A 26,044-nucleotide genomic window follows, 5' to 3' on the forward strand; every position below is an offset into this window, starting at 1 on the left:
TTTACATGTGACCTTTAAAGACGTTATCGTTAATGAAGCAATTCTGTACATCCGATCTGTCGTGTAATTCCATTGGCTATGTAGACCTTGGCTTTGAAAGAAGCACATGCTGTAGAAATCATGTATGTTGGTTACCATACAAGGTTAAAGAAAGCTATATGACTTATTTGCAGGTAGTTTGTTTAAACATACTTGTTTGGTTATTTCACCCCAGTACTGTATACTAGGTATCACGTTAGAAAAATGAAAGTACTTGCTTTCTTAACATGTGCTTCTATGAAAACAGATAAGTTAAAAAAATTTTTTTTAAAAAAAACATTTATTATATAGCTAATAGTAATACTAGAGAATAAGTGAATTACAGACAATACACATGCATAAGAAAATAAACACACAAATTGAACCTGTGCTGAGAATTGTGAGTTATCAAAACAACACAGCAGCCGCCTTGTGGCTGTACTCCTGAAGGAAGGCGTTTGGCGCGCTACGTTTTCCAGTGGTGAAGCCGCCACACTGACAGGCTGCATTAACTGGAGGGGGGTTCAGCTGCTTCATTCTCAGGACTCCCCAAGTCCCCCATCCCCTCCCCCTCCTTGCAGAAGCTGTCACTACCAGGCTCTAGTATTTGAAGAATCAGGACGAAGGCTGATGATAAAAAAAAAATTGCTGTTGTATATTAATCTTTAAAAGAGCCTTCTGAGAGCAGGCTAGCGTCTCGACTGTGCAGTTGGGGCCTTATGTTTCCGCCGCTGGGTTGACAGGTTTATATTTCCCCTGTCTGGGTGGCTGCTTAGAAAGAGGGGCCTGGGGATAATTCATGTTTTTAATGAGCGGCTGTTAGACACAACAAAAAGGTGTATTGCTTGTGGAAGTGAAGCGACCTCTCCATGTCTCTGACTTACCCAAGCAAGGAAGGGGAGGGCTTCTCCTCTAAATGGAATGGCTAGACCCTGTAGCGTTTCACTTGCCCTCGGTACACTGTGCCCCCACAAAGGATAGCGATACTCTTACACCTTCAACAAGACAAGGCTACAACAATGGGAAGCACCAGTTGGTCAGCACTCAACAGCCTTTTTAAATTGTCATCAAGCTTCTCACTTTTTGACAGTTCAATGCTAATGTATTAGAATTTAGACAGAAAAAGATACAGCACAACTGCACTTAAACCGGAGTTAGTAAAGCCACTCAAACTACCACCCTCAATACTGCAGCCCAGCACTCTAACCACTGAGATAATCAAACCCACTACCTCTCACACTGCAGCCCAGCGCTACTCTAACCACTGAGCTATTCAAACCCATTACATTCCACACTGCAGTCCAGTACTTTAACCACTGAGATAATCAAACCAACTACCTCCACACTGCAGCCCTGCACTCTAACCACTGATCTATTCAAACCCACTACATTCCACACTGCAGCCCAGTACTCTAACCACTGAGATAATCAAACCCACTACCTCTCACACTGCAGCCCAGTACTCTAACCACTGAGCTATTCAAACCCACTACATTCCACACTGCAGCCCAGTACTATAACCACTGAGCTATTCAAACCCATTACATTCCACACTGCAGCCCAGTACTCTAACCACTGAGATAATCAAACCAACTACCTCTCACACTGCAGCCCTGCACTCTAACCACTGATCTATTCAAACCCACTACATTCCACACTGCAGCCCAGTACTCTAACCACTGAGCTACTCAAACCCACTACCTCCCACACTGCAGCCCAGTACTCTAACCACTGAGCTATTCAAACCCATTACATTCCACACTGCAGCCCAGTACTCTAACCACTGAGCTACTCAAACCCACTACCTTCCACACTGGAGTCCAGCGCTCTAACCACTGAGCTACTCAAACCCACTACCTTCCACACTGGAGTCCAGCGCTCTAACCACTGAGCTACTCAAACCCACTACCTTCCACACTGGAGCACAGAACTCAAACCACCTGCCCTCAACACTGGAGCCAGACTCTCTAACCACTGAGCTACTCAAGCCCACTACCTTCCACACTGTTGCCCAGCACTCAAACCATGGAGACAGATATCTTGGGCTTGTCTTTCCATTAGTCCAGTATTGATTTATAGATATATTTCATACAAAAAAAAGGTTTAAATTTAAAACTGACATGCATCCAAAACAATTGTACGTATGCATTAAAGTTAATCAAACATAAAAACCCCAGTGGCATTTGAAACGGAGGGCTGCTTGAGGTAAGACCCATGGCAGAAGGCAGTCTTGCATAGAGCAGCACAGAGGAGAAAAGAATAAATAAACAAATACAAGAAAACAGCAATCAGTCCGAGAGCATCAATGAATACAGACAGAGCAATCAGGCAAGTATGTAGCCAATTTGGATTTAAAAACATTAAGATTACCTAGTAATCACTACTGACATTTCACTCCCGGACTGAGTGGCAGTAAAATGTTTCTGTTTTTAACCTGTGTTTGTGTTCTCTCTCAAAATGATTAATTGTATATGCTGAGGACATTGTACCTTTTTACTCCTTGGGGGGGAAAAAAGTATAAGAGAAACCAAGTTTAAATCTTCTATTAAAAAATAAATAAAAAAAACTGGTGGATGGTATGTGTTAGGGTATACGAAGCCAGGAGCCAGTGTGGTCTAGTGGTTAGAGCTGAGGAATAAGAGCCAGTGTGGTCTAGTGGTTAGAGCAGACCACAGAGCCAGGGGGCAGCGTGGACCAGTAGTTAGAGTTGAGGAATAGGAGCCAGGGGGCAGCATGGACCAGTGGTTAGAGTTGAAGAATAGGAGCCAGGGGGCAGCGTGGACCAGTAGTTAAAGTTGAGGAATAGAAGCCAGGGAGCAGTGTCGACCAGTGGTTAGAGTTGAGGAATAGGAGCCAGGGGGCAGCGTGGACCAGTAGTTAGGGGGCAGCATGGACCAGTAGTTAGAGTTGAGGAATAGGAGCCAGGGGCAGCGTGGACCAGTGGTTAGAGTTGAGGAATAGGAGCCAGGGGGCAGTGTGGACCAGTGGTTAGAGTTGAGGAATAGGAGCCAGGGGGCAGCGTGGACCAGTGGTTAGAGTTGAGGAATAGGAGCCAGGGGGCAGCGTGGACCAGTGGTTAGAGTTGAGGAATAGGAGCCAGGGGGCAGCGTGGACCAGTGGTTAGTGTTGAGGACTAGGAGCCAGGGGGCAGCGTGGACCAGTGGTTAGAGTTGAGGACCAGGAGGCAGTGTGGTCTAGTGGTTAGAGTTGAGGACTAGGAGCCAGGAGGCAGTGTGGACCAGTGGTCAGAGTTGAGGAATAGGAGCCAGGGGGCAGCATGGACCAGTGGTTAGTTTTGAGGACCAGGAGGCAGTGTGGTCTAGTGGTTAGAGCAGACCACAGAGCCAGGGGGCAGAGTGGACCAGTGGTTAGAGTTGAGGAACAGGAGCCAGGGGGCAGCGTGGACCAGTGGTTAGAGTTGAGGAACAGGAGCCAGGGGGCAGTGTGGACCAGTGGTTAGAGTTGAGGAATAGGAGCCAGGGGGCAGCGTGGACCAGTGGTTAGAGTTGAGGAACAGGAGCCAGGGGGCAGTGTGGACCAGTGGTTAGAGTTGAGGAATAGGAGCCAGGGGGCAGCGTGGACCAGTGGTTAGAGTTGAGGAATAGGAGCCAGGGGGCAGCGTGGACCAGTAGTTAGAGTTGAGGAATAGGAGCCAGGGGGCAGCATGGACCAGTGGTTAGTGTTGAGGACCAGGAGGCAGTGTGGTCTAGTGGTTAGTGCAGACCACAGAGCCAGGGGGCAGCATGGACCAGTGGTTAGAGTTGAGGAATAGGAGCCAGGGGGCAGTGTGGACCAGTAGTTAGAGTTGAGGAATAGGAGCCAGGGGGCAGTGCGGTCTATTGTTTAGAGTTGAGAGAAAGATGAGAATACATTTTACTGATTTAGTCTGTGTGCCTTTAGCAAATTTTCACATATCTTTTTACAACAATTTCCATAGCAGTTTGTGGGATGCAGATATTTTATAACAACTGGCTATACTTGATGATAACCAGTGGGAAGGCTGGGTGGATGGAAGTGTGGATGGACGGACATTGACAGAGAGATTAATGTGCTATGCACAAGGAATTGCTGCATTTAAATTTGTAATGATGTCAAGCTGTGGTACTAATACGAGTTTGGAGGGACGGGCAGGCAGTTAATCACTGCAGCACAAAGCAATCAAGACAGGACAGTGTCTGGTCAGTAAAGCGACACAGGAAATTAAAAATGAAGCAACAGGCACAGCTACACATGGGACCGACAGCATGTAGAGAAATGACACTCCTTCTCAAAGTCAAACTGAAAGCTAGATACACTTCAAACCACTTTTTCACCTTGCATAATGATCGTAACTCATACAGGACGACTCCAGTGAGACACAACCTCCTTCTTTCAAGGGAAGTTTTATAGTAGTATTATTATCATTATTATTGTTTATTTATTTGGCAGATGCCTTTATCCTTTATAAAAGTCTGTATAAGGGCATGAAAATTGAGGCTAGTTTTGCCAGGCCACAATTTAACTTATACTGGGATTTTGGCCAGGGCACCAGGGTTAACAAGTGCTAGGAATATCAGAACATAGGGATGGCAATAAGACTCCCGTTCCACAACAGTTTGATCTATTTCTAGTTGTACTAGGAGCTTAATAAGACACACAAGCTTGTAATACAGCTGTGGCCAAAAGGATTGCATCAGCTGGAATTTTAGGATTGAGACGACTTAAAAATACAGTGCCAAGAAAAAGTTTGTGAACCCCTTAGGATTTTCACATATTACAAACCTAAAATCCTAATAATAGATAACGATAACCTGATTAAACAAATGACACGAAAACATTATACTCTTTCAACATTCAATATAAATGTGTGAAAAAGTATGTTAACCTTTAGATTCAGTAACTGGTGGCACCCCCTTGAGCAGCATTGCCTTCAGCTAATCGTTTCCTGTAACTGTTGGTCAGTCTCTCACATGGGTTTTGAGGAATTTAGGCACATACTTCCTTACAGAACTGCTTCAACTCGGTGACGTTTGAGGGCTCCCTTGCATGGGCAACAATGGAAATTATGGAATTTCCATAATTATCATTGGGGTTCACAAACTTTCTCGGCACTGTAAATTTTTTTTTTTTATTTATATTATATTTATTTATATCAATGGAATTGAGATCAGGACTTTGACTGGGCCACTGTAGGACATTTACATTTTTGTTCTTGAGTCACTCCAATGTTGCTTTGGCCTTGTGCTTGGGATCATTGTCCTGCTGAAAGGTGAATTTCCTCCCAAGCTTCAGTTTTTTAGCGGACTGAAGCAGATTATCTTTCAGTATTGTCCTGTACTTTGCGCCATCCATTTTTCCTTCAATTGTAACAAGATGCCCAGTCCCTGCTGATGAGAAGCATCCCCACAGCATGATGCTGCCACCACCATACTTCACTGTAGGGATGGTGTGTCTTGAGGCATGGGCAGTGCTAGGTTTGCTCCACACATAGCGCTTTGAGTTTTGGCCAAAAAGCTCTATCTTGGTCTCATCTGACCACAAAACCCTTTCCCACATCACAGCTGGGTCACTCTCATGCTTTCTGGCAAACTCCAGACGTGCTTTCAGATGGTACTTTTTGAGTAACGGCTTCTTTCTTGCCACCCTCCCATACAGGCCAGTGTTATGCAGAGCTCTTGATATGGTTGACTGGTGCACCATTACTCCACTCCCAGCCACTGAACTCTGTAGCTCCTTCAAAGCGATTGTTGGCCTCTCTGTGGCTTCTCTCACAAGTCTCCTTCTTGTTTGAGCGCTGAGTTTTGAGGGACAGCCTTTTCTTGGCAGTGCCTGGGTGGTGTGATGCAGCTTCCACTTCCTGATTACTGATCCAACTGTGATCACTGGGCTATCCGAACACTTGGATATTATTTTGTACCCTTTCCCTAATCTATGCATTTGTATTACTTTATCTCTAACTTCTGTAGAATGCTCTTTGGTTTTCATTTTCCTTCAGATTCACAGCCTTACCAATGATCCTTCAACAGTGGGGTTTTTATCCAGAAAATGTGACAGCAACTTTAATGGTTCACAGGTGGAGGCCAATGGTAAGGTAATTGTGTCCTCGTTAGGGCAATTTCTTTCATCGGTGCAAACTGGGAGCTTCCACAGCACAAGGGTTGAATACTTATGCAAGCAAGATATTTCAGTTTTTATTTTTCTTAAAAATATTTCCCAACATAAAACCAATGTCACCTTACAATAATTGATTTTGAGTTTCAGTGTTTAAAAATAAAATATCAAACAGAACAAAATTTCAATGTACCATTTGTAATTCGGTAATATGAGAGAATTGGTCAGGGGTCTGAATACTTTTGCAAGCCACTGTGTGTGTGTGTGTGTGTGTGTGTGTGTGTGTGTGTCTATATATATATATATATATATATATATATATATATATATATATATATATATATATATATAGCTCTGGAAAAAATTAAGAGACCACTGCAAAATGATCAGTTTCTCTGGTTTTACTATTTATAGGTATGTGTTTGGGTAAAATGAACATTTCTGTTTTATTCTATAAACAACTGACAACATTTCTCCCAAATTCCAAATAAAAATATTGTCATTTAGAGCATTTATTTGCAGAAAATGATAACTGGTCAAAATAACAAAAAAGATGCAGTGTTGTCAGACCTCGAATAATGCAAAGAAAATAATGTTCATTTTTAAACAACACAATACTAATGTTTTAACTTAGGAAGAGTTCAGAAATCAATATTTGGTGGAATAAGCCTGATTTTCAAACATAGCTTTCATGTGTCTTGGCGTGCCCTCCACCAGTCTTTCACATTGATGTTGGGTGACTTTATGCCACTCCTGGCGCAAAAATTCAAGCAGCTCGGCTTTGTTTGATAGCTTGTGACCACCCATCTTCCTCTTGATCACATTCCAGAGGTTTTCAATGGGGTTCAGTTCTGGAGATTGGGCTGGCCATGCCAGGGTCTTGATCTGGTGGTCCTCCATCCACACCTTGATTGACCTGGCTGTGTGGCATGGAGCATTGTCCTGCTGTAAAAACCAATCTTCAAAAGTTTTCTTCCAGGACAACCTTGTACTTGTCTTGATTCAAGCGTCCTTCACAAAGACAAATCTGTCCGATTCTAGCCTTGCTGAAGCACCCCCAGATCATCACTGATTCTCCACCACATTTCACAGTGGGTGCGAGACACTGTGGCTTGTAGGCTTCTCCAGGTCTCCGTCTAACCATTAGATGGCCAGGTGTTGGGCAAAGCTGAAAATTGGACTCATCAGAGAAGATGACCTTACTCCAGTCCTCTACGGTCCAATCCTTATGGTCTTTTGCAAACCTCAGCCTGGCTCTTCTTTGCTTCTCATTGATGAAGGGCTTTTTTCTAGCTTTGCACAACTTCAGCCCTGCCCCTAGAAGCCTGTTTCGAACCGTCCTCACCGTGCACTTCACCCCAGCTGCTGTTTGCCATTCTTTTTGTAGATCACTTGATGTCATCCTACGGTTGCTGAGTGACATTTGAATGAGTTGGCGGTCATCCCGGTCAGTGGAGAGTCGTTTTCGCCCTCTGCCGGTCTGTAGCTTTGTTGTCCCCAATGTGTGCTGCTTGACCTTGTTCTTATGAACCGCCGTCTTTGAAATTTTAAGGATGGAAGCAACCCGACGCTCACTGTATCCCTCTGCCAGTAAAGCCAGAATTGAACCCTTCTTTTCCTCACTCAAAACTTTCCTTTTCAACTCTTTGGGCATGGTCAATAGTTATTTTTTGATTCCAATTACTTTTGAGGTACTACTAGCACTGTTTTGCCATCCAGCTGGTCCTATTGCAAGAGGATAGTGATGACCACAGGAGTGGTTTTTATACTTTTCCTCGTTAAATAAGATTTGGTTCAGGTGATCCCCTAATCAGTATCTCATTCAGTAGAATGAGGTGTGCCTGTGTTGGAATTCAACAGACACTGGAATGGAATGGAATGGCTGCCATACATGTAGAGATGCTGATTTAAGAAAAATTTGCAGGGGTCTCAATTTTTTCCAGAGCTGTATGTATATATATATATATAGTGCTCCCTCGCTATAAAGCTCTCGATTATAATGCTCCTCAGATATAGCGTGCCTACAGCACGTCCCCCAATTCCCTACACTAGTGATTCATGCAATATTTCTGCAGTAATTATAGTATCGGTGTTTTTCAAACTGTAAACAACATCTCAGTCTAACTTCCGTTTCTGTCTCTCCGTTTTGCTACAGTATCTGAACTGATGAAAAGCTGCGCTGGCATCTTATTTAGCATTCCCTCTTCCCCTCTCCCAATCCGCTCTCCTTCTCGCACTTGATTTGCTTGTCTGTTGCATTTCGAAATGTCACATTTTTCAATTTGTCAGTTTTTCGTTAAGTATATGGAAAACTACAAAGCGGTACGTAATTCAATATGTTGATTCTATCAGGTGCTGCAAGACTTTAGCAATAGCTGTACACTATGGCTAACCAAGCTCTATTAAAACCTGGAATGGGTTAAACTGCTATGCAAGAAGTCTAATTTCCATTCCTGGAACAAACAAACACTACTTGAAATGTATTGGGTTTAAAGATTCTCCTGGGTTTGCATTTGTTCTTATAACATAATTTGGACCAAAAAAAAAAAAACAATGATCAAGCAATGATCAGTTATTAAAATAATATTTTGTCATTCTTCAAAAAAAGAATTAAAGCAATGACTAAATAACATTTTATGTTTTGCTTTTTCCATTTTGTCCAGAAGAACTATCTGCAGCTTGGTCCCTGGATACCAGACAGTCTGTGTCTGTGTTTTCACAGGATCCTGTAAAATTACTTTAACCAACACACTAGCAACGTTTTCATTGAAGATATTCTGGTTCTACAAAATAAGCAAAATGTGATAGCACTGTTCATGGTGTTACTAACGAGAGAGAGTGGACAGGTAGTGCCATGGTTTAGGGTGCTTACCTGCTGCTGCGCTGTGTGTGTGAAGTTGAGCTGGGAGATGGAGCGGGTCAGCTTCTCCTGCTGCTCAGACAGGTACTGCTGGTAGAGAGCGAGCAGCTCCTGACACTCTAGGTACTGATCCTGCAAACGTGGGGGACAGTCAAGGATAACAAGCAACAAGAGACACAACCTGACCATGAGGAACCCGCACGACACTATTTTAACCTTGCACCAGAAACGGTTGGTTCACCACTAGTGACCAAATACATTGCAGCTGCAGCTAGACAGACATATGACAATAAACTAGAAATCGTCACAATGCTTCAGCTTCAAATTCTAAAATGTCTTACTTTGTTTTAACTTTTCAAGGACATTGAAATTAGATACACCCCCCCCCACAAAAAAAAACAGTTCAATTAAGGGAAACTTATTACTGTCTCTCAGCAGGCAGGTGGCTCCAGGCAAACTTTTCAGCGCACACATAGTGGACAATTTCTCCTGCCACACTGTTTATACAGGGCCCCATCTATCCTCAAGCCAAGCTGCAGTCAAGACATGATGCTCCGAACAACCATGGAGTACAACACCAATACTGCCACTTCACCCTGCTCTATGGCAGCTCTTTCCATTGTATTGTGTGACTTAAAGGGATCGACAAATCAAGTGTGATGAGCATGTATAAAATAGGAACAGTAAAATATGCTTTTAACGACTGCCGAAGGGACAGTTCTAAAGGAGTCTACGAATAGGCTACATCTAAAGATGTACTGTAAATAGGGATATATCAGTGTGGTCATCAGGCTAGTCATATAGTCCTTCTATGGTGGTTTCTCTGTGTAGTTTGGCTGCAAACCCAGAACTATCAAAAACTACAGAGGAGTACTTGCTAACTAATTATGTTAAAAACACAACTGCTGCCTACCTAATCCCATTTCTCATCCTTCTGGGGAGGGAGAGAGAGAGACAGACAAAAGCCCTAAGAGCTTCCAACAGCTTGAGCCCAAAGTAACTCCCGAGCAGTTTGCAGCTTGGTCCCACATCATGACTACGGTTCCGATGGAGAGAGCTAGCGAGGTGCCTATAGCAGAATGAGCCCACAGACACTCATCAAGCACGGTTAGCCAGTTTGTTGACAGAGCAGAGACGGGTGCCTACAGCAAAACCGGCATGTGCTCTACAAACTCAAATCAGAGAGTGGCACTCGGGCCCACAGTTCTCAGAAACAGCCAACTAATTATCAAAGCTTTTCGTTCCAGCCTTACCTTTGTAACAAAGGGCATCTAAATCCAAGAAAATAACTCTAAATGAGCAATTCTGTTTTCTTATTGGGAATTTTGCAGTTGCCTGTTATACCTTGGGGTCCCTGTGTAAATAAAAGGTCAGCTAATACTGGGATGAAACATCTCACAGCTATGAGATTTAGAAAATCTGGGGTGGGGCGATTTAAATTATACAAACAGCAAACCAATATTAATACTGCTGTCCAAAAACTCTTAACCCTGCTTTGTGGCAGTCTTCTTTCCATTGCACTTTTATCATATATAACAAAGGAATCAATAAAACACCCTTGACAACAAACACCAGTGCAATTAATGTATAGTTCAACGGCTGTGGTATTTAAAATACATTACTGCTTATACCATTATACCAGACCTCACTGGAATTTAATAATCCAGGAGAATCTTTAATCAAAAACAGGACTCCTTATAGAGCGAAGAAAAGTTCCATCAGCAGTACAAGTTCATAAACACACCATGCAGCTGAGCTCTTAATACTGCAGAGTGAGAGAGAGAGAGAGCGAGAGAGAGAGAGAGAGAGAGAGAGGGGAAGGATTTCCTGTGCATATAGAGTTCAAGAACACAACCTCCTTAACTCGTCTATCCTCAAATTCTAAATGCTACAACCAAGTTTCATCACTACCGGATAAGAGGGTCTCAAGATACAACTAAAATGTAAGCATGACCCATAAAGACAAGCATACAGGCATCTGGTAATATCCCCAGATACCCTCAATAAGAAGTGTTAATAAAAGTCTAAACCAAGTTTCATCACAATTGTACAAGCAATTCTCTGGATTTATGTAAAACTCCATAGTGGAACATATGAAAATGTACTACTTTTCTGTTGATATCACTATGTAACACAATTTTTGTTCCTGGGTAGTAAGTGTTATTTCCTAATTGCTTATGCCTCAAAAGTATAGAAAATGGCTATTATTCCTCACAAACTTTGCTTTTGTGACCAGGACAGTGATATTTCAAAATATCACTATTTCCAATGGGAAAACAGGCAAATGTGTGTCTTTTCGTAAATACAGTATAATTGTAAATCTCGAAAAACTACTCACTTCTAAATCTTTTGTAGTCATCTTTGTATTACTTTAGTATAAATACACGTTAATTTGGATTAATATGTTGTTTTTTTCTGACTTTATGTGAACGAAAAGACACACATTTGCCTGTTTTCCCATTGGAAATAGTGATATTTTGAAATATCACTGTCCTGGTCACAAAAGCAAAGTTTGTGAGGAATAATAGCCATTTTCTATACTTTTGAGGCATAAGCAATTAGGAAATAACACTTACTACCCAGGAACAAAAAAAAAATAAAAATGTTGTTACACAGTGTATTTAGTGTTGGAGTCTCTTTCGTCTATGCTTTTTGTTTTCATCTGCCATTACTAAGGACACAGAGAGAGTATATAATAAATCACATTCTCAGAGCACACTCCATTGCAGAATACAACTCAGTACGCTTCACTTGGCGTTTTAAAACACAGATGTGTGAAATAAACGGAAAAGAAAAAACTGACAGTATACAATATGGGAAAAATAAAGCTTTGAAAATCTGCAATAAATGTCACTCTTTTATTCAAATTTTGGTCATGGGTTAAAGTATCTTGAGAGCAGCAAAAACCAAATCTCCCTGCGTGTGTGCCAGTAGACTATGCAACAATAGTTTTGTTTAAAAAACAAATATTGAGAACTACTTTAACATAAAAAATGTGAACTGTGCTGTATGTTCTATACAAATCTATACACAGGCTAAGAGGTGGTGGAATACTGACAAATCCTTAAGTGATTGGCAATATATTTGAATAAGACCAACCGTAGATGTTAGTTTTAAACACATTCAACTCATATAGTATTCTATAGGTTTTTTAATGAACTTCACACAAAGACTATTACAGGGGAATCAAATTTAAACATGCGCATAGCTTTCTTTCTTTGTTGTTTCTTGAACATTTTTGGTTCTGTATTGCTTTTTCAATGGATAGCACAGTTTTACTTTTTCATTTCAGCTGGTTCCTAGATTGTACCATTTCATTGTGAATTCATCACCGTCAAAAACGTCTAAGTTTAGTTAACTCAAGTTAGTATACAACCTGCACCATTCCAAGAATGCAAGCCTAAACTGTACTGCAAAAACTAGTCCCATCTAGTATTGTGCCAGCATAGGACAAAGCTGAATGCAGCAAAGGAATATACGCATATCGGTAGACGCTGACCTCCGCAGGCTGAAACATCCTAATGCAGCTTCACTCATATATGCAGCCCTGACCGGCACCACTCTTTCACTCTTCTGGCAAATTTTTTTTTTTTTATTCTCAGTCTACTGTGAATACAACATGCAAAAATGAACATTCCCTTTATGAATAAAGTAGACAGAGTGTTCCCGTGCCCAGAACTTCTAGACAGATCTCCCACCTGAAAACAGAGAAAGAAAAGTGGCTGTAATGTAACGAGGTCTATCTCATAATAACAATGAAAGCACGTTCAATAAATGTGCTGCCTGAGCAACCGAAAAAGCATGAGGTGTGGTGCTGCTGGGAGGCTGGTAAATCTGGTGTTCACTGCAAACACACAGAGACACTGTTTTACTGTGCCAATCTGTTCTTCAGTGATTTAGTGATTTCAAAGATGTGAAGCCAAGTGCCCTATACAAGTACATTTCCAATGAACCACCCAGGGTTATCAATAGCCTGGATATAAATCAATCAACAAGCAGAGTGTCTGGGGGTGCAGTGCTACAGGACAGCCTGCAAACCCCCCCCCCCCATCCAACATCCACCAGCTGTAAACTATATTCAAACTCTTCAAAACAGAACACTTGAGTGTTACTGTTAACCCGATTTCACCACTGTTACAATTGTGTGTATTCATCTTTAGATTTTTTTTTTTTTTTTTTTTTTTTTTTTTTTTGTATAAATTAAAAAGCAGGAAATTTATCAGTCTGTGGTACAAAAAAAAAAAATCTGCATCTACTTTTTTTTTTTTTACAGTTTTGAAATGTAATCGTAGTCATCATGTCCAAAAATTTCTGCACAACACGAAGGGGTCAGCGGAACTTTGCATGTGCTGATGGCAGCTAATGGGATGGAAGCCTCTTTGAATAGTCATTACCAGGAACGCGGCAGAGGGCCGGGAGGAGAGGGTACAGTGCAAGGGAGGAAAGCGAATGTGCAGCGCTGTGAAACCAAGCCCCAGCTGAGATGCATTCGGGCTGCAGGAGACGCAGGTGATTATCTTTCAGACTCATTAGCACTGCAGTCTGGGGGACTGCATCAATTACTGGATGCTAATGAAAACAGGGAGATGTCTAACAAATGGAGGTCTCACAGCAGGCTTTATGTTCTCTTGTACGTACGTACTTATTTAGTTATCAAAGTGGTTATTTATTTAGGAAAGAGTAATTTAAAGCCAAGAAAGTTAAAGGGTAAAAAAAGAACAAAGGTAAGCCCTCCTTGTATTTGTGTAAAGCTTAATAATAATATACTTCAATCCACCAGTACTTGCTAAGTCCCACTTTTTGGAAAATGATAAAAACCTGTTTATAGTTTCTGAAGGTCTGCGATTGTAAAGAGTAAATAGGTGAAGATCTGCTACATACAAGTTCTGAGTTTTTGTTATAAAAATGCTGCCTTTCCTGTCACCAAACTCAAAAGCAGTCACCTTTGCCTCTGAATGTTAAGAGCCCAGGCAGGAATTGCCTGACTTTCCTATTCTGGACAACAGTAAGCTTATGATTTGTTCAGATCAATTGAATTCTGATACAGGAGATACGGCCCTGTCACAACCCCAATGCTGCAAATGCAGGGCCTGTTTTTTGTGGAAGGATATTTTCCCTCTCGTTGGCGATGAGCTCGTTCTGCGCCTCCAGCTGCTGGATCTTCTTCGAGAAGCCTTCCTGCTCTACACGAAGTTGCTCCTCCGTCTCATCCTTCTCCTCGCTCACCCTTTAGGTCAAACACACAACAGCAGGCTACAGACAGTCGGGGGAGGCTTGCACAGTCAAAGCTTTATAAGAAATCCACACAATACATAGGTGACCTGTTGACCGCCAGTGGACTAACTCAGTTTGAAAACCATTGTTCTTAAATGCTCAATTTTTATTTGTCCTCTCTTCTATAGCTACCAAACGAATATCTTTTATTGTCAAAAAGGTATGAAAGGAGCATTCCTAGAATGCATTGAGGAACCCAGGAAAGGAGACACTTTCTCTGGTCTATGGTTAACATTTTAAATGTGTCTCTAGAATGCTTTTAGGAAGCTGTTGCATGGCAAGACTTATGGTTACAACTCTCAGCTTTTAACCCGATACAGATTTCTTGACAATATTGAATTCTATTGCAAAGTAATGGAGACTTGTCCTTGATTCTGTGTGCCTTCCATACTCCTACCTGAAAAAGAAATCAGCCATACATGTGAAGTACCTTGTTTTACCTCTGATTAATTTCCTGTGTTACAGGTAACAGAATAATGATATCCTAACGAAAGGCAAGACATTATTATACCTTTAAATACCAAGCAATAACTAGTGCCAAGCTTAATTCTTCTGTTGCTTCTTCAGTTTTAAGATGGGTAGTTTTGGCTCTCCGGTATCTTCTTTTCATAACACAGAAGCAAGGATCATACTGCAAGCAGGTAGCATGTATTGCCAGGTTTCACTTACTTATTCCCAAGACTTTTTCCTAGAGGCAAGTCCCTTCACTTTTAATTAGCTCCCTATGGCACCCCCCAAGCACACTATGGCAGTTGCCTGTGTTGATCTGTTTGCACATCAGAAAACTGCAGACTGGAATTATTCACTAAACCCCATCTGTCTACAGAAGCTCCTTATGCAAAACTAACCCTGATTTCAAACTTCTATTCCCTCATTATGACAGTCCTGGTACCTGGCAAGCTCTTGGATGAGGTTGGCGATGCGCCGCTTGTCCTCTGGGCACAGATCCTTCAGGGAAGCACTCCTGCCTTCTGCTGCATCAGCCAGAATCTGCACAACAGGGGAGTCGTTCGCAGTTCAGGCAGCCGCACTTAAAAGTGCTTAAGCCTAATGTACAGTACTAAGGGCGTGTGTGTGTGTGTCATATATATATATTATATACACACACACAAAACAACAAGCTGGTAGTTCACATCCAAGTTCTGGTGAAATACTGTTTGACGATATTTAATTTGCCAGAGGGGAATACAGCTAGGCCATCATTTTCTGACCTGTATTGGATTTTAACCATGAGACACCAGGGGACTCTCTTCTAAAGATGTCCATGAGGTAATTAATGCCCACTCAGTTTAATGTCTCAACCTCAGGGTCAGGCTAGTGTATTTATTTTTATAACACAAACACTCTTGATTGTCACTACTTTATGTTGCTGTCTCCTTAGTATTTCCAGCACTAGAGTAGAGAGATTCCTATAAAAGTTAAGATGAGTTCTTTCACTTGTACAGACCAATAGCTTTTAGAACCATAATAATAAAAAACATGGATTTGCTCTAAGTCACCTTACTCATCAATGCAGCCCTAATCAATACATTGTGTCCATGGACAATATAAATATATACATTTTTTAACAGTCGAAGCACAATAAGTAGTACAGTCATGTGCAAATTTATTAGAACACCTCAAGATTTATCATTTATATCTTTTATATGCCTACCTGCATCTTCATACCAGAAAAGTCTTGATATTGTATTTTATTGAGAAGAAATATAAAATATTTCTGTACCTACCTACATACACACAATTTGAAACTCAAATCTGGTTACAACAAACCAACTTTTATTTTTTTGAATGGTTTTGCTGGACTTCAATCCTCAGGATACAAGTCCGTGGCCTGTAAAATGCCTTAAACTGACAACTGTCAGTGGTGTGCTCATCCCTAATGTTTGCGTTTTTTGCTATTGCCCACAGTGTGTATCTTACCTGATTGGTAGCCTGCCTCACCTCAGATTTCTTCAGAGAGTGATGCAAACCCTCCGAGATTTGGGGCGTGACCACCTTCTTTAACCCTTCCTTGGATTCCTTCAGCGAGGCGTCAGGACCATCAGAGACCTGCGCTGCCACCTTCTTTATCCCCTCCACACTCCTGCGACCTTTCCCCATCAACCCCATTCGCAGATTCCCTTTGTTGGTCAAGCCTGTAGAGAAATACACAGTGCAATGAAAGAATAAGCATTCTTTTAAGCAAAATGTGCAAACTTCATTTCATTTTCTGTCAGCTTTGAATGGTTTAGGATTTTTTGTTTTCTGGGGAAAGAGTAACACCAATTTTTTTTTAAAAGGCTTAGCTGTACTTGCCTGGAATAACCACTATGGTTTGATTTTCATCAGATACTGTGTATTATAGTTACGGAAACACACTAATGTTGCATTATAGTTTATTGTACTAGGTTTACTACTGGGTGTGGTTTATCCCTTGACCAATTAATGGTGACATTCTTGAGTACAGTAGTACTGTACTTGACTCTGCTCTGCCATGCTATCCAAAATGAAACAAGAGAAGCAAATATATTTAACCTCCCATCCCCATTATTTCCAGAACTAATTTCAAGTTTTTAAAGTATATACCAACATTTTGGAGTCAGTTAAGTCACAGGAAGGTGAAGAGACAGCTGAAACTTCTCAAATACACCGATATACTGTATTATTTTGAATACACAGATAGACTAACACAAAAACAACAACGTGCTTGTCGTTTTCCCTTTCTTTCTTAATACTTGTAAGTCGCATATGACTGAAGTTGCGACTTAACAAATAAATGGTGTGGTTAGTAATTATAAATTAGGTAAGGCGAATGATGGATTTACATGACGTTTAGTTCAATTAGTTCTGTTGAAGGGGAAAAATAGGATTTTAACAGAATGATTTATCAAAGTTATCCCGTTTAAGGTTAGTTGTTTTTTTTTTTTTTTCCAGCGTTGGTTTTTGTGCTTTTTAAAAAGAGAGCCGTAGTTGAATGCATGGTACATCTGTATTTTGTTTTACTACATTTTTTGTAAATAAGATTCAATTTGTTTTATTTTGCGCTTTTTCTTCTTCTATTCATTTAATAAAGGTCAAGGATGAGACATTTGGTGAAATTGTGCGTTTCTGAGTTAAGGGTACCGTACCCTTTACAGATATTTTAACTATCTATACAACTAGGACTATGGCAAAGCAATCAATCACTATGAGGGTTCGAGCACCTGCAATGTCAAGCACACAGCTATCATTTCGATACACACAGTTAATACTGCACAGTACCTTAGAAATATATGAGATAGGACAGCCTGTTTCTGTAGACTGAGGCGGTTCAAAAAGCTCTAAATTACCTTTCTGAAATATATTCAGCTACCTCTAAAACCACCCTCTCTAAACAAGTTACGTATTGCTGCACCCGTTAAGTAGTGTACAGTTATTACACTGTTAGGGCTGAATATAACTGACCTGTTAACACGGTTTTATTCTTACAAAGGATACGGTCTTTACTCCAGTAAACGACATCCGCCATATTGAAACAACCGCCACTCCCAGCGACCCAAGCGCGGCCTCCTTGTCAAATTCTGATTGGGTGAATTCTACATTTCTACGATTCTATTGGATATAACTAATATCACTCAACTCGCAGTTGCTTTGCATGGCGGATCTTGGAGTTTTTTGGGGTTGGAGGCAATTGCTGGAAGGGAAGCTGTATATATGGCTGCGTTGTTAAAGTGCTGTCCTTGCAAAGGGGCCTCTAAATGTTCCTGTCAGGACACTGCACTCTGACTGCTTATCATATTATTGATAATAAAACAGTGAATAATCCTCTCCCAACACCGAAACCCTAACACGAAGGTCAGTATCCTCTACTGCAGCCCTCACACATCTAAAGCAGTTCATGGTTGCCAGTGAAGAAGAGTTTTTGTTACTTTAAAATAAAAAGTGAGCCGAGGTGGTGACTTCCTTTGTAGGCACTGCCTCTGCATCGCTGGTGCTGATCGGTGCGGGGAATTTAACAACAGTTTGTTGAGCAACTCCTGGTGAATTTAACAAGGGTTTGGTGAATCCGCTTTACCTCGGTGTAGGCAGCGGTGAATTTAGCAACGCACCCTATGCTATGGGTTGTGGCATTTGTAGTTTTTTCTATCTTTGTAGTCGCATAGATCTGGGCAAACGTAAGTGTAGTTAAAAACTACGATTCCCAGAAATTGCTGCAGCGGTTGTATATCCTGGTTACAGAGGGGCAGGAAGTGCGGCGGAGGCGGCTTGGCAATGCTGAAACAGTTTGAATGAATGCGCTGTGTTGTCAAATTCAGTAAGCAGAGTAACACAGTTATGGATGAAGTGAGGAATGGGGCAGTATGAAAGGGTTCGTGGACCGGCTTACGTTGGGTATTACGCGGATATTGGGTAAGTCAAACACCATAAGTGACAGACAGGTGATTGGCAGGTAGCAATAACAAGGTTGCTGTGGTAGCTAACTGCAGCGCGATAAAGACAGGGAACAAGTGTGTTGATTCAAGGCTGTTAACTGTTTTGAGCAACATAATAATAATAATAATAATAATAATAATAATAATAATAATAATAATCATCATCAAATGCAAGCTGTATCGTCCGTCTTTTTATGTTAGACAGATACATTTGCCTAGAGACAGAGACTGCAATGGAATGTTAGAAACGTGCTATCACATACGACACTTCTAAATGCATTTTGAACGCCGGTTGCATTTTACCAGAACAACTCAAACTGTAGCAGCAGGTTTGAGAGGGTTATCACATGACTCCGCGTTCACAGCGATAGTTTGGGATAGTGCAGGCTTTTGAACTCGCAACCCAATGCATGCTGGGAAGTGTAGTCCTGCTTCTCATAAAGAAAGGAAACACGCGAAAGGAACCTGAGACAGGTACGACGTACCAGAATGCATTGTGAGGTGAGTTAAAAAGCCTGAACGGTTCCAGTGAGCGGAGTCATATGGTAACCCTATGGCTGAGGGTCTAGCTTTGAAGTTACTGCCTTGGGAGCCTTGAGCTTAAGAAGATAGAAGCCTTGCACTAGAAGTGATCTGTAGCACTGGTTTAGCACTTGCTTGTTTGGTTATTATACCAGCTACTGCACACATCCAGCACCTGTAGTGCATGCAGGTGTTTGTCATCCAAAAGGCTGCTGCCAGTAGATGTTCTACTGGTTTAAGTCACTCTGCTTTACATATTCAGAGCCTGTAGTGTTCAGAAACAATTGAAACAGCCTATACTGTAGTGTCAAACCCTATAAATTCTACCACAGTCATTGTCCCATGGTTTTATACTGTGCATTGACCATAGTATAACGGGTTTGTTTTTTAGTCTGCTTCATCATACTTCTTTACAATACTTCTATATGGCTTTATTACACTTTGCCATGCTTTCATCTGAGGGGAATTTTTTATAAGGGAGCCTTCCCTGATGAGTGGCATTCTGTCCTCGAGCCCCAGCAGGCAGATGGCTGCCAGTGTTTGTCCTGCTGGCGTGTCAGTTCTGCCTCCCGTGTCGTTGCAGAAAGCCGCCCAGGTGTCACAGTCGTGAAGTTTGTGCAGAAGGAGCCAGCAGAGCGCCACGTCATCTTGTCTTGGGAACTGGTGGGTGCAATACTGGGCCTGCAGTAAGGGTGGCTGTTCAGGAATAGGAGGGGTCGCTAATGCCATTGATAGGCTGGATTAACACGAAACAAGTGGAATTCATAAAAAGCAGGTAGGGCCCCTCAGTATATGTTAGGGCTAATTCATTAGCTAATCCGGCCCTGGGTTTACATTTGCATCATCACTGATAGGGTGCTACAGAAAACAGCAGTTAGACAGTAGTTTCTGCATTGTGGTTTTGAACCAGTAAGTAGTGTTGTCACTCTGCTGTTTGGAATGGAGGCAAGTGCAAGAGAGAACCACCAGGTGGCAGCACTGAAACCACAACTCTAAACCTGAACTACCACTTGTTTTGTTTTTTTTGTTAGTTAATTGCAAAAACATATGAGTATAATAGCATTAATAGAACTGGCTAGAGTAGCTTTTGCTACCGACACTGTTTAGACTTACAGTAACTTGTAATTAGGACTTTAAACAAATCACTCACTTGATTGTATCAACATTGAGACATCATGGAATCTGTTAATTGTGCAACAAGTCTCAGTCATTGGGAACATTGAAACTACATAGTAGTTTATCATTGGTTCAAGCACTTGCCTTTCTGACTTGTGTTTCTCAAATACAGCATCCATAGTGGACCCCCAGCTGCCTCTCTACTAATCACTAACAGCGGTATTAGTAATGCAGCTTTCCTTCAGTCCATTGCACTGCTGTTGTCATCATTTGGGCAGCTTGCACTCTTATACTTTCTAGAATGCAAGCTGCCCAATCCAGGACAACTGCAGTTTAATGTACTGAAGAAAGTCTGCTCTACCAACACCAATACTGTAAGAAGTACAGTACAGCCTTGCTATATGAAGCATGTAGTATCCCTGTTCTGTGGCATAATCTGATGTAATAGGAAACCTCCCAAATGCACCAATGCACTGATCCAAAAGTCGCTGTATTTTGATTGAACCTATCCCTTAGCTTCTAACTCTGAATCTGTGATTATGTGTGTAAAGCCCTGGCTGAAGGAGCCACACTGTCAGGAGCCCCCTTGTGGCTGTGCAGAGCGTGCTGACTCTTCCCCTGCTTCTCTGTGGCAGGGCAGCCCTTGCCGCTGGGTTCCATGGTTATCAACAGCGTGTGTGCACTGAGCCCCTTGTGCGAGTCCGCTCTGTACTCCCTGCCCAGCGCACCCACCCTGGCAGACCTGGACAGCGAGTCAGACAGCGGGGGTAAGCATTGCTTAAAGGTAGAATAAACAGGGTGTACAAAATCAAATCATTCTCTCACCTGAGTATTATAGATGTGAACAGCCCCCTAATATAGCACTACAATGTCTAGTTGGGTTTCTTGGTGGTTGTTTTTTTAGTTTTTTTTTAAGCTTGGTAACTTGTTTTGAGTAAATCTTTGTTTTTAAAAGTAGGGAGAGAAGCTGCATTTAACATGTTTTGTTCATTTTTTGTGCATTATTACTTTTAACGTGGAAAAAACATATTGCAATACAAAAGGGAAAGATGTTTATTCTTTTGAAAATTACTGTTTATAAATGGTGTACACCGTCTTTATTCTACCTGTTTAAAAGTTAGCAAATCTACTCAAAGAATATGTCTCAAGTTTAGGAAATATAGCGCAACAACTTGCACATGATGATAGTCTTAATGAGGGTAACCTGGGTTTGGTTCCTAGGTTGGGAAGCACAGCTTTAAGCACTGCCTCTCAGTCCTCTCACTCTACTCTGTCACTCTGCTTTCTGTTCCTAGGGGTGGAAAGCCAGCCAGAGAAGCCCCATTTTGATTCAGAAATCGGATATTTGAGTTGGACTCCTGCAATGGAAATGGAAGTGTCTGCCTCGTTTACAGAAACGCCAAACCACATAGTTATTGTTATCACACACAAGTCAGTTATTTCAGTGTCTGTACCTCCTGGCTGTAGTATGACTGTGTCTGTGCGTGTTTGTATTCCCCTCTCTCCAGAGCTGGTGGCGCAGCAATGTGAGGTGTGGTTTCTGGACTGTGCACTGTACTGGCACTTCCTCACTGAGTCTTCCACTGCCTACTGTCGGCTCATGGTCACCCACCTGGGGCTGCCTGAGTGACAATGCTGATTCACCAAGTATGGGCCCAGCCCACAGACCAAGGTAAACTCCCTGACTGCCAAGAGATGGTGTAGTAGGAGGAAAATCGCTTGTTGTATGAAATGACTGATGACTGATCGGTATCAGTTCAAGAAGTTTTATTACAGGGAACAGAAGCAGTTACATGAACGCACAGCAGCAGTTACACAAACACACTCTCTCTTAGCTTAGTACGAGGTGGCCCAGTACTTATACATGTTCAGCATAGCAACATTGAGCAGATTAATACATCAACAATATCATAGAACAGTCTCAAAGTCCTCCCTTGAGCTGTTTTTTGCTCAAAGCCCAGGGAAGCAGTTCTGCACTCACACGAATACAGCAACCTTGAACACATTCTTTCCCTAATCTTTTGCAAGCTCAGCTGCATTAAAAGCAAAACAAAGTCACTCTGCACTAGAAGATTTTGTATGAAAAGCATAACAGTTGCAAAAACAAAACAGTATATGAAAAGCAAAACAGTCATCTTGCATTAGACCGCCCTGCCTTGAAAACATCACGCCATTCTCCTTAACCCTGCAAGTGCCGTCCTGGCTGCCTCTTCAGTCCCTTCTTTGAACCTTCGAATAGCTGAAAACAGAGATGGTCTACGACATGAGGCTGAGGTTACCAGCACTTGCCCCTACGCGTCTGTGTCGTCTTGTCGGAGTTGCTCGTAGCGGGTATCCACTATTACCATTTGTCGGATGCATGAGCAGATCGATTCAGAGATAAGTCCATGGATGAGCTGCTTCTGTTTTTTCAGTAAACATTTAAAATAACATAATAACACTAACATGGACAACACAAAGGACAGGTGCCCTGCCATATTCCACCAATCAGCCCAATCTACACCAGCTGACTCACCTGTCAGTCCACACAGAGTACCCCATCCACAAGAGCAGGCGCTTGCTAAGATTAGGTGGCCGGTATTACCAGCTAATGACGCCTGCACCCGGGCCACCACCAAACAGGAACTTATGCCAGCTAACTGTGTCTCCACATGTCCCAATGCGCACAGCACACCTGTATGATTGACCGACTTCGTCCAGACCTCAGCCTCCTGTAGAGTGGTAGAGATATTTATTGGAGGGGTCGGGTGCAGGCTTAGGTGGCCCACAGTCACCACTCCACGCGGGTCAAAACACGCGGTGGGGGACATCGGGCACACCTTACCGTCACTGCCCACTGTCATGTTCGCCACTGAAGTCGTGATACACCATGTCCCATTTTGCATTTGTGCACAGTGCTTGTACCCACCTTCGGGTGAACAGTGGTGTCCATCACCTGAGCAGATGGGTTCGTACTGCCAGCATGGTCACACCATACTGCATCCCCGAATTCAATGCGTTCAGCTGACCTCAGGTACATGGCGGCGTTTTTAGCTGTACGGCTCACCCAAGTAATTTGTGGGACAATAATCTGTGCTCTAATTACCACCCCAGTACTATTAATCCTCATCCCGGTACCCTGCAGGTCTTTACTGGTGGTGAACGGGGCAACTAGAATAAAGCATACATCGTTAATACAGCTCTCTGTTCTAACTACAATATTATTTTGAAACTGGCGAGACACTGGAAATCCTGTCCGCTTGAGTTTCTGCAAAACTCCCTTTTTCCACACAAGACTTAACATTCCCTTATGCAGATCCCTAATAGCAATTATGACGTCTCTGGTCAAGGTGGCTTGCATTCTATAGCATCTTTCTTCCCTTGTTGTTAGATTCAAATCCTCAGAGATAGCATGTGAAATTACACGTAAAACATTAACAGCAATTTCAAGAGTTTCTCCAGTCATTTGTTCTGCTGTGGCCAGCTGTTGAATGGCATTGTCTGTTTTCAAAAACTGTCCATGGTTTTCTTGTTGTTGTTCAATATTACTTACAGAATTCAGGCCAGAATTCACAGCTCCAAACCACCCTCAAATAACCCCCTCTTCTGCCTACCACTGGCATTACACTGATAAGTTTCTATCTCCTGTGCTATGGTTTTATTTAATATTTCAACTAGCCGGTAACTCCCCACATCTATTAGCATATAGCGTCACTCACTTCGGATATCTACTCTAATTAATGTTTGAAGCCAGTTTATCCCAGTATACAGGTGTTTCACCCTTCCCATCGGCACCAAGCCGCCTGGAGGGGAGCATGCCAAAGGGGGTCATCGGGTGATTGGGAACCGCAACATCATGCCTCCTATATACCCGTGGATCTCCCACGTATAATCACAGATAGTAATCACCTTCTTACTTGTAATATTTACACATTCCCACCCACTGGTGCTCCCAAACCTGCAACCCCACTGCCCCACAGTTAAATTATACCCAGACTGTATCAGCTGGTCCATTAGCCCACTCCAGTTCTCCCCCCTTAGAAAAGCTTACCAGTCATTTTGCCATTGTCCCATGCTTTTCCCATGGTTACACAAGACATGGTCATATGTCGGCAGCTATAATCCCTTTAAATCGTAGTTACAAGGCTGTTCTAGTGCAGTGCAGTTTACGAGAGCCAACTGTTTCAAATCCAACAACATGAATGTCGACACAAGTTATGTCAAACAAATGCAGAGTTTTATATAAGAAAAGTAATTCATTATTTTACTTTTAAACATACTCTTTTCTGTACATTGTAGTTATTATATAAACAGTGTAGTGCATGAACATGCAGGTGGAGTGATGGATGGATTGTAGTTTTTATATAAATTGTAGTACATGAACGTGCAGGTGGAGTGCTGGATGGATGGATTGTAGTTTTTATATAAACAGTGTAGTGCATGAACATGCAGGTGGAGTGATGGATGGATTGTAGTTATTATATAAACAGTGTAGTGCATGAACGTGCAGGTGGAGTGCTGGATGGATGGATTGTAGTTTTTATATAAACAGTGTAGTGCATGAACGTGCAGGTGGAGTGCTGGATGGATTGTAGTTTTTATATAAACAGTGTAGTGCATGAACGTGCAGGTGGAGTGCTGGATGGATGGATTGTAGTTTTTATATAAACAGTGTAGTGCATGAACGTGCAGGTGGAGTGCTGGATGGATGGATGGATTGTAGTTATTATATAAACAGTGTAGTGCATGAACGTGCAGGTGGAGTGCTGGATGGATGGATGGTTGGATTGTAGTTATTATATAAACAGTGTAGTGCATGAACGTGCAGGTGGAGTGCTGGATGGATGGATGGATGAACGTGCAGGTGGAGTGTAGTTTTTATATAAACAACGTGCAGGTGTAGTGCATGAACGTGCAGGTGGAGTGCTGGATGGATGGATTGTAGTTTTTATATAAACAGTGTAGTGCATGAACGTGCAGGTGGAGTGCTGGATGGATGGATTGTAGTTTTTATATAAACAGTGTAGTGCATGAACGTGCAGGTGGAGTGATGGATGGATTGTAGTTATTATATAAACAGTGTAGTGCATGAACGTGCAGGTGGAGTGCATGGATGGATTGTAGTTTTTATATAAACAGTGTAGTGCATGAACGTGCAGGTGGAGTGCTGGATGGATGGAATTGTAGTTTTTATATAAACAGTGTAGTGCATGAACGTGCAGGTGGATGGATGGATGGATTGTAGTTTTTATATAAACAGTGTAGTGCATGAACGTGCAGGTGGAGTGCTGGATGGATGGATGTAGTTTTTATATAAACAGTGTAGTGCATGAACGTGCAGGTGGAGTGCTGGATGGATGGATTGTAGTTTTTATATAAACAGTGTAGTGCATGAACATGCAGGTGGAGTGGGATGGATTGTAGTTTTTATATAAACAGTGTAGTGCATGAACGTGCAGGTGGAGTGCTGGATGGATGGATTTGTAGTTTTTATATAAACAGTGTAGTGCATGAACGTGCAGGTGGAGTGCTGGATGGATGGATTGTAGTTTTTATATAAACAGTGTAGTGCATGAACGTGCAGGTGGAGTGCTGGATGGATGGATTGTAGTTTTTATATAAACAGTGTAGTGCATGAACGTGCAGGTGGAGTGCTGGATGGATGGATTGTAGTTTTTATATAAACAGTGTAGTGCATGAACGTGCAGGTGGAGTGCTGGATGGATGGATTGTAGTTTTTATATAAACAGTGTAGTGCATGAACGTGCAGGTGGAGTGCTGGATGGATGGATGT

At 42.1% G+C, this 26,044-nt stretch overlaps 2 protein-coding genes across 11 annotated transcripts in view; one reads left to right on the forward strand and one right to left on the reverse strand.

Annotated features, from left to right (window-relative positions):
- The window catches only part of LOC121306970 (protein hinderin-like), a 40,361-nt gene extending 22,624 nt beyond the window's left edge, over positions 1-17,737 (reverse strand). The window contains exons 1-5 of one of the 2 annotated variants that reach the window (XM_041239025.1): positions 17,666-17,737; positions 16,184-16,377; positions 15,135-15,232; positions 14,080-14,195; positions 8,981-9,108 (exon numbers count right to left, since the gene is read on the reverse strand). In XM_041239025.1, the coding sequence (XP_041094959.1) occupies positions 8,981-9,108; positions 14,080-14,195; positions 15,135-15,232; positions 16,184-16,377; positions 17,666-17,729 (600 nt within the window). In that variant the 5' untranslated portion in view covers positions 17,730-17,737. Of the gene's footprint in view, positions 1-8,980; positions 9,109-14,079; positions 14,196-15,134; positions 15,233-16,162; positions 16,378-17,665 lie in introns of both variants that reach the window. The other variant, XM_041239019.1, reaches the window with a different exon arrangement.
- A 705-nt stretch (positions 17,738-18,442) lies between these two features.
- The window catches only part of LOC121306990 (tubulin polyglutamylase complex subunit 2-like), a 29,726-nt gene continuing 22,124 nt past the window's right edge, over positions 18,443-26,044 (forward strand). For 5 of the 9 annotated variants that reach the window (XM_041239103.1, XM_041239094.1, XM_041239087.1 and 2 more), the window contains exons 1-3: positions 18,443-18,610; positions 19,739-19,818; positions 21,780-21,943. In XM_041239103.1, the coding sequence (XP_041095037.1) occupies positions 18,562-18,610; positions 19,739-19,818; positions 21,780-21,943 (293 nt within the window). In that variant the 5' untranslated portion in view covers positions 18,443-18,561. Of the gene's footprint in view, positions 18,611-19,738; positions 19,819-20,906; positions 21,039-21,566; positions 21,944-26,044 lie in introns of all 9 variants that reach the window. The other 4 variants (XM_041239050.1, XM_041239057.1, XM_041239106.1 and 1 more) reach the window with 3 other exon arrangements.

This window comes from Polyodon spathula, chromosome 2, assembly GCF_017654505.1.
Source record: "Polyodon spathula isolate WHYD16114869_AA chromosome 2, ASM1765450v1, whole genome shotgun sequence".
NCBI lineage: Eukaryota > Metazoa > Chordata > Actinopteri > Acipenseriformes > Polyodontidae > Polyodon > Polyodon spathula.